General features: G+C 36.1%; 1 protein-coding gene across 1 annotated transcript; it reads right to left on the reverse strand.

Annotated features, from left to right (window-relative positions):
• Positions 1-2261: 2261 nt before the first annotated feature.
• Positions 2262-8089, reverse strand: LOC140508368 (vomeronasal type-1 receptor 1-like). The gene is made up of 2 exons (XM_072616216.1): positions 8081-8089; positions 2262-3227 (listed from the first exon to the last, which is right to left on the reverse strand). Exons 1-2 carry the CDS (start codon positions 8087-8089, stop codon positions 2262-2264), a joined length of 975 nt encoding a protein of 324 aa, XP_072472317.1.
• Between the last annotated feature and the right edge of the window lie 227 nt (positions 8090-8316).

An 8316-nucleotide genomic window follows, 5' to 3' on the forward strand; every position in this document is an offset into this window, starting at 1 on the left:
ACACATCATTTTCAAAATTACCATGCTTTGCTTCCTTCTGAGTTTTCTTGTGTTCTCTGCTGTACATTAATTTTTTTCTTTCTCCCTTTCCACCCCACACTAAAGAAGGTCATCATTAAAAACAGATGTGTGTGTATGTGTGTGTGTGTGTGTGTGTGTGTGTGTGTGTGTGTATGGATGGATATAAAACTATACTCTCTCTCTGTCTCTCTCTGTCTCTCTGTCTCTGTCTCTGTCTCTGTCTCTCTCTATGTATATATATATATATATATATATATATATATATATATATATAGCCATCAGCTATATCTCTGAAAGTGAATAGCATTTTATTTCAAGGGTCTTTTGTACTTAATTTGATTATTTGCAATATTCCAAACAACTAAGTCATTCAAAGTTGTTTTTAGAATAACATTACTGTTACTATGTACAATATTCTCTTGGTTCTGCTTGTTTCACTCTTCATTATTCTATGCAAGTCTTTTTGTTGAGATCTACTTTATAAAGGGCTGTAACAATAACTTCTAAGAATATATAAGAGATAAGGAACCAAAGAAACATATCTCAATGAGAATCCCCTTTCAGAGCTATCTTAAAGAGGAAACTTATTCCAGAATGTCCAAGAGAATTGCTACCAAAGCACCAGGTGACTACATGGGACATCTGGGATCTAACATGATAAGTATAGATTAAGTGGACATTGGGAATGCATTGCTGGGATACAAGAAGATTTGAAATTACTTAATGCAGTGGATCATTATTATATTATTTTCACCTTTACTTCACAAGTACCTTTATTTGCCTAGTTTTCTCAGGTAGCTTAAGACATACAAATCTCCCTTCTAAATTTAGTCTTTGGTTTTAATTAATTTTACTATGACTGGTGATATGTTTCATTAGACTTGTTATTATTTTTCAACTTTGCATTTGTTACAGTGTGAAAGCCTGTTTTGAACTTCTACCAGAAAAAAACAAACTTGTGTTAGATCACCCTGTACTTGCAAATTATGTAAAAGATTTATTGGATTAGCTTAGAAATAAATAATCTATAAAAGATACATATCTCTCATTGATCAAAGCAGGAAAATGAAGTGATTAATAGAAATTCTGTATCATTTTCTTACTGATCTTATTTACAAGCAATTGATTTTGTCCTATAAGAGCCTTTGTCAGTTAATGATTTAAGACATGGTTCCTTGTCAGTGACCTTAGTTCAGAATTCTACTCTCCCATAATAGATTAATTTTAGAAATCTGTCTCTCCTGCTTATTTGCAGATCTATTCTTGCCTCAAGGAATTTAACTGACTTTGGGGGATGTGGGTGAACACAAGTAAGTCAGGGCTAGTATATTTATCAAGCTAAGTTATCCTCCAAGGATGTCTGCTTTGTTATCTTGTATCTGGATCCTCAGAAAGGAAGGAGGTAATTTGACCCTATGGCCAAACTTCAAATCAATCCCATTGTTCCCTGAGCCTCAGTTCTGTAATCAATTATGTTGTTCTCAACCCTATGATGTCATCTATCCTGCCCTGTTCTTTGGTCTGTACTCCCCCAAAACTTACAAAAGAGAATTATACTTTTGTTTCAGGTCTTTGGTGTAAATGGAAGGAAATTCATTTGCCAATTTATTGACAGGCACAGTGTCCCTGTGAATAAATGTAATCTTTCTCAGAGGACCACCTTAGTTCACACTTTTATTAAATTTTACCTGTGACAATGCACTACTCATATCTGGTCTGATGAAGTGCAAGATTCACAAAACCTGATTCTCTGTCTTCTTCAAATATTGCTTATCTATTCTCATAGTTTACAGGTGAAACATAAACCTTCTTTACTTTTGTTTGCTACAAGCAATTGACAGACATTTCTTCACTGTCCCTCCATTGTCAATAATTTTTTTTCTCAGCATCCCATTGAGTTCCATGACAAATACAATTTCTAAAGTAGAATGACAATATTTCTTAAATACTTCAGGAATGAGAATTCAAAATGGTCTTAAGGAAGTAAGAGAAGGAGCTTCACATCAAATGGATATCAGAATGGGCTTAAAGTAAAGTGTTTTTCAAATTCTAAAGCTCAATATGAAATTCTAGATATGAGGATGATGAAGGTTAACAATATTATTAAAGTCCCTTATATGCACTTTATAACTGCTAAACCCTACAATTCCTTGATCTTCTTGGGTGCTAACTTGTTCTCATCAGCCTCTTAAAGATTTTGACTTATAACAGTGGAAATAGAATGCTGGGCAGCAGAATACCTAAGGAAAAGAGAGTTTTGGGATCATCTCTTTCCCCACAGGGTGCAAAAAATTGGAGAATTTAGAATCAGAGTTGATAAGCACAAATGGACTGAAGGCTGGATAACATGCAGCTAAGAGAGATGATGTGGGAATCAACCATGGATCATAGCTATCAAACTGAAAGATATAAAAAGACAAAAGGGAATTCATTGAGTAGAAGGAGACATAGGTGCTCACCAACACCAAGATGGTATAGGTGGCTCTAATCTCAGGTGACTTTCTTGACAACTGGCTGGAGCTGTGAATATGCTGGACTTGCTGATGGTGTCTTTGCAAAAGAAGCATGAGGTAACCACTGGCTGTGACCATAAATCCCACACACAGGAAATCAGGAATAGAGTACATAACTAAAAATTGTAAGACTTCAAATGATGCTGGGGCAAAACCTGAACAGAATCCCATATTCCATATCTTTGTGTTGTTACTGCTTTCTGTAAAGCTCTGCATATTTACAAACATAAATATATTAATCAGTAAGTGGAGGATCCAACAGAAGAGACATAATTGGAAAATACATTTTGAGGCATGGGTTTTGAGTTCTGGCCATGTAGGAAAAGTAAAAGTACTGATGGTGATCATTTGAAAACCAGTCAGAAGGCAGGTGATGTTTACAGAAAGATTGCGGGCCACTCGGTGAAGGAAAATAATCACTTTACACCCAATACGATTCAGGAAGATTTTCAGTCCCAAGCCAACCAGCGTCTGAGGGACTCCCTTGGAAATTAGCACTATGGAGTTGGCCAAGGCCAAGTGGAAAAAAATGGAATCTATGGGCCTCAGCCTTTTGCCAGTTAGGAGAGTAAAGGTAAAATGACAAAGCAGGAAGAAGTTTCCCAGCACACCAGCTCCTGTCTGTATGAAGGAGACCATACCTAGAACTAAGTCAAGAAAAATAATTCTCTCACTGACTGAAATAGAACGATTCTCCAAGCCAGAGAGAGAATGAAAAAGAAAGAAAGTAGGTAGCTTTCCAACATTCCCGAAGACCATGTACTATTACTGAGAATGAGTAAGAATTGTGATACTCAGCCTGATTCATATACGTGTTTAATTTTCCTTTTATAGTAGGCAGAGAACAGATACCTAAATACTCAAAAGTAATATATATGAAGTACCACAGTTTCACCAAGCCCTCAAGAGACATATTTTCAGCCAATCACAGTGATTAATGTGCCTGGAAAAAAAATGCTCAATTTTAATCCAAAAATCTATAATAGAGAGACAATTAAAACAACCCACTATTGAAATAGGTTAAAATTCAATAAAATGGAAAAAAAAGGATAGAACTAAATAGATTATTGAAGAAACTCTATCTAATACCTATATGGAAAAAGTTTAAAGGAAATAAAATGTATTATTTAAGTTAACACGGAAGAAAACTGTGCATTATACATGTTCTAGGACAATGGTACGTAAATCTATTTAGAAAAGAAGAAACCCTATGTTATAGTGAAAATCATACTGCAAAAAATAAATAATGGTTTTAAGGGTAACAAGTCTTAATCTGTATGACACAAAAGCCTCAGCAAAAGATGAATTATAAAATAATATCAGATAACATCTAATATCAGCAACATAAACGCCATATATAAAAATTGCTAGAATGCTGTTGACTCAGAAAATTGATTTAAAATTATCCTACTGAAAACCTATGAAAATAACATGAAATTCAATAATGAGAATGTATTTAAATATTGAAGAAACAGAATTATGTACCCAAAGAAAATGAGGTAAATAGCCAAAGAAAGAATAGGAATTAAATAAATACCGGATAGTAGAACTACAAAAACCAAAGCAAGAGTTGATTAAGAGAAGAACAATATGAAATGAAAGGCAATTATCCAAAACAATTTTTTTTTAACAAAAGGAAATCTCAATGACCAGATTTTGAAAGGAAAAAGGGGAGATTAGAAGAAGGTTAAAATGAAAATTATCCATTAATATTTCATAAAATCTGTCATTTTAAATGAATTCAATAGTTTTAGAGATTCACAACACCACAAATTAACATGACAAGAAGTAGATGACATTAGCAGGCTGATTATTTAGCTTATCTGGATTAATGAGGTTCCTAGAGGAATTTATATATTTGAAGCCGTCAAAAATTATTAGGCTACTTGATAAAATAAATAAAATCATATCAAAATTCTCATAAAAACAATTGAGAGAAAGTCAAGAAAATATGGGGGAAATGGACTGTGAGAAGTACTATTTCCTATGTGTGTGTGTTCTTCCTCCGTTGCTGGAGAAAACCATGCCATCAGAGAAATGATGACATGACTTGCACTTGACTTTGTTTGGAGTGAGGGAGGGCTGTGCAGGTCACCAGCCTCACTTCTCCTCCAGAGCCATCTGAATCCAGTGACCAGGTATTCCTCAGGATGACTGGAGATGACCCAGGATGAGACCATTGGGGTTAAATGACTTGCCTAAGGTCATACAGATAGTGGGTGTCAAGTGTCTGAGGTTAGATTTGAACTCAGCTCCTCCTGACTGCTGCACTGGTGCTCTATCCACTGCACCACCTGGCTGCCCCAATATTTCTTTTACCTATCATGCAAGACTGTAATATGAGAATATGTATTAAAGCAATCTAGGAAACAGCGTGGTGCCATGGATAGAGTCACTGCCAAAACGTCAGGAACAGATATATTCAAGTGTAACTTCTGAGATATAGTGGTTTCGTGCTCAGGAGCAATTCACTCACTGTTGCACCATCCTAAACAGGTTACTTAGACTCCATGATGCAGAAAAGGTACTGACCTGTGGTGGTAAGTTAAGTTCCTTATACTCAAAACAAATACTCATTTACAATTGTTGTTTTTAATGGTACCTGTTGGTGGTGTTAACTTTGCCGTTGCTGCTATTAAAATTAATAGAAAAACAACAAAATCATTTGAAAATGGAACTGAAACGATTATCTGTGGAAGCGTTGATTCACTATTGTAAGGCAAGAAGCATCATAAAGAGGAAGGAAGCAGGGGCAGTAAATTACATAGGAATGGGGAGAATCAGTGCGGGAAGTTGGTTTTCTTGTTGAGAATCACATTGTAGAAAGAGGGCCATATTCAGGTTCACATCATTGTTGTGGAAACAAATACTACTGATAGGACATTGAACCAATCATTCTAAGCTGAATTTCCTCACGTATAGCTCACATAGTAGTCGCTCTACAAATGCTTTTCACCTTCCCCTTCATCATGAAAAATGAGGGAGTTGGGATATATTGTATCAAACAACCTTCTGAATCCAAATCTAATTATCTTACAAAATCATTGATACATGGTCTATAAAAAGTTTCATATAATTTCTGGGTAATTCATCATTTCATTATTGTTGATAATTAGTAATTGATAAAGGATGGTCATTTAGCTCTCATTAAAAAAAGAAAAAGATGAATCATGGTAGCCTCTTTACACTTTTATGCTATTGGAAGAATGGGTGTTCCTGACAGACACCTCTTCTTACATAACAACTAATGAGAGAATGGATATTATAAAGAGAGGTCGGCTTATTCTAAGGAGAGGCTGGTAAACATGACCCTGATCACTCATTCTTTGACAAAGAGATTTAGCTTTACCCAGATCACCTATACCTAGGGCAATCTAAACAAAGGAAGTCTATCTCCACTCAGACTTGTCTGACGAGAACACAATGAGCCGGAATTCACCTAGACAAGAATCTTTTTGATAAGATCTAAGCTATCCCAGTGGGGTGGGGTCAGAACAAGATTGAGAAGAATGTTCAATCCAATCTCATTATCAGCCTTGTTCCTGAGAGACTGATTGGACCTAGTAGAGAATGACTAAATAGGAAGGGAAAAAATAATCATGCATCGTCCATATAAGAGAGAAATAACCATTTCTCTAAGATAAAAAAAAAAAAAGAAAACATGTGGAAAGGATTTTTCCCCAGTATTTTCTGATAAAATTTTTATCTACTCAAAGTAGATTATAATTTTTTGAAAGCAAATATCCTTTGATTTCTTTTTATCACCATCAGCTAGACAGATCCCTCTTCTCTCTCCCATCTGCACTGAATCACTGGATCCCCAGAAGATGATTTTTTTGAATTTTCTAAAGATTGCTCTGAAGACTTGGAGTTTTCCAGGATATTCACTGTTGTGGTCTGTATAATAAACCAAATGGGACATTTCAATAATATTTTTAGAAAAGGAACTTCTTAAGAATGTATAACAAAAAAAAAAAATGATGATGAAAAGAATCCATATCATCCTGGGACTGATGAGGTTCAGACTCTGGGAACTTCCTTGAGCTCCCCTGGAATTTCCTCACTTGACCTGGCTTTTCATACTCAGATTGAGCTCTCTTTGCTTCTCCTCACAGAATCTGGCTTTTCATACTCAAATTGAGCTCTCTTTGCTTCTCCTCACAGAATCTGACTTTCCATACTCAAACTGAGCTCTCTGTTTCTCCTCACAGAATCTGACCTTTCATACTCAAATTGATCTCTTCCTGTATCTCCTCACAGAATCTGGCCTTTCATACACAGATCTGTGATCATTGTCTGTTATCCCTTGATTGCCCTACCTGCTTCCCACCTAGGCGCCCCAAGTCTGATGTTTGTTGATTCTCCTCAAGACCCTTCCTAAACCCCTCCTCCCATCACCGTGGACTACCAGACCACCCCCCCCCCCCCCGCCCCAGATCCCTCCTATACTCTTTTCTGTATTTAAGTCCCACCTTGCCTCCATGAAGGCGCTCAGATGCAATCCAGCTCAGACTTTGTCTAGCTGGGATTGTGTCTGGCCCGCTTGTGAATACAAGCGTTACAAAAGCTTAGGCTCCTTAAGAGGCAACCCAATTAGGCGAATCCTTAATAAACTTTGTTTTCTTTGGCTTTAAGAAGGCTTGAGTCGAATTCATTCGAGCCCGACCCGGACTGTCGGTATTTTGGGGTTCCCCTCACCATTAACCTCAACAGGACCTTTCAAGAGATATCATTTGTAGATGGAAACTTTCAAGGCTCTAATGAATTTTCCAGTCACCTGACAACTACCTTTTTGAACTCAAGGTAAGTTCAGTAAAAAAATAAACACAAGAGAAATGGAAGTAAAATGTGGTCACAGAGAACATGTTGACTAGGTGGGACAGGAGCAACTGCCAAATCTTCCCATTCACCAACTCAAAGCAGCGCTGCTTCACACACGTCTGGGAAAGGATTTGCCTATTATATATAAACCCTGTTTCAGTTCAACACTTCTAGTCATTAGTCCCATGGATCCCTTAATGAATTAGGAGACTTTTGACCACAGATGCAGCACCTTCAGCTACACAATGTATAGAAAAAAGCTTTCCAAAGCTCTCCTTAATGGAATTAGTACAGGCATGGAATTTCAGTGCATTCTCTCTGTAACTCAAATAAGAAGAACAGATGTGAATGTTCTCTAAGAATTGGAAAAGTTTCATTGATTGGTCTTGTCACATTAACTCAAATTTTTTTTTTATTGAATTACATGCAGTGGAGAAAATAGGATACCTTAGAGTAGAAGAAATTAAAAAAAAGTTTTAGTCCATCCATCATACTTAAAATACACTCTGGTCCACAAAGCCTATTTTTTTAATTAAATAATTAGAAGAATATATCTTTCAGTTTCAGAGGGGAAACTTTTTGTAGAGATAGAAAGCAAAAGAATGAATTTTACAAAGTTACATATGTGAACTATCAAATTAGAAGACAGAGGAAGCAAGAAAGAAGAAATGAGAAGAAAGAGGGAGTGAGAGAGAGAGAAATCTGAGTGTATAGTTGTATCCAACAGTCTTCATTTCTTATAATCTTAGGAAGTAGAAATAGCGAGTAAAAAATTACACTGATATTTGTTTTTGAAAAGCAGTCAAAACCACACTCTGCATTATAATTTGAAAATTCACATCGAACAGATTATACTTGAGTCCTAAATCGAATCATTATCATAACAATGGCATAAATTTCTAAGTAAAGAAAAAGAGGCTGGCTCTCCCTCCCTTCCTCTCTGTCTCTGTCTCTCTCTGTT

The sequence above is a fragment of the Notamacropus eugenii genome, chromosome 5 (genome assembly GCF_028372415.1).
Source record: "Notamacropus eugenii isolate mMacEug1 chromosome 5, mMacEug1.pri_v2, whole genome shotgun sequence".
NCBI lineage: Eukaryota > Metazoa > Chordata > Mammalia > Diprotodontia > Macropodidae > Notamacropus > Notamacropus eugenii.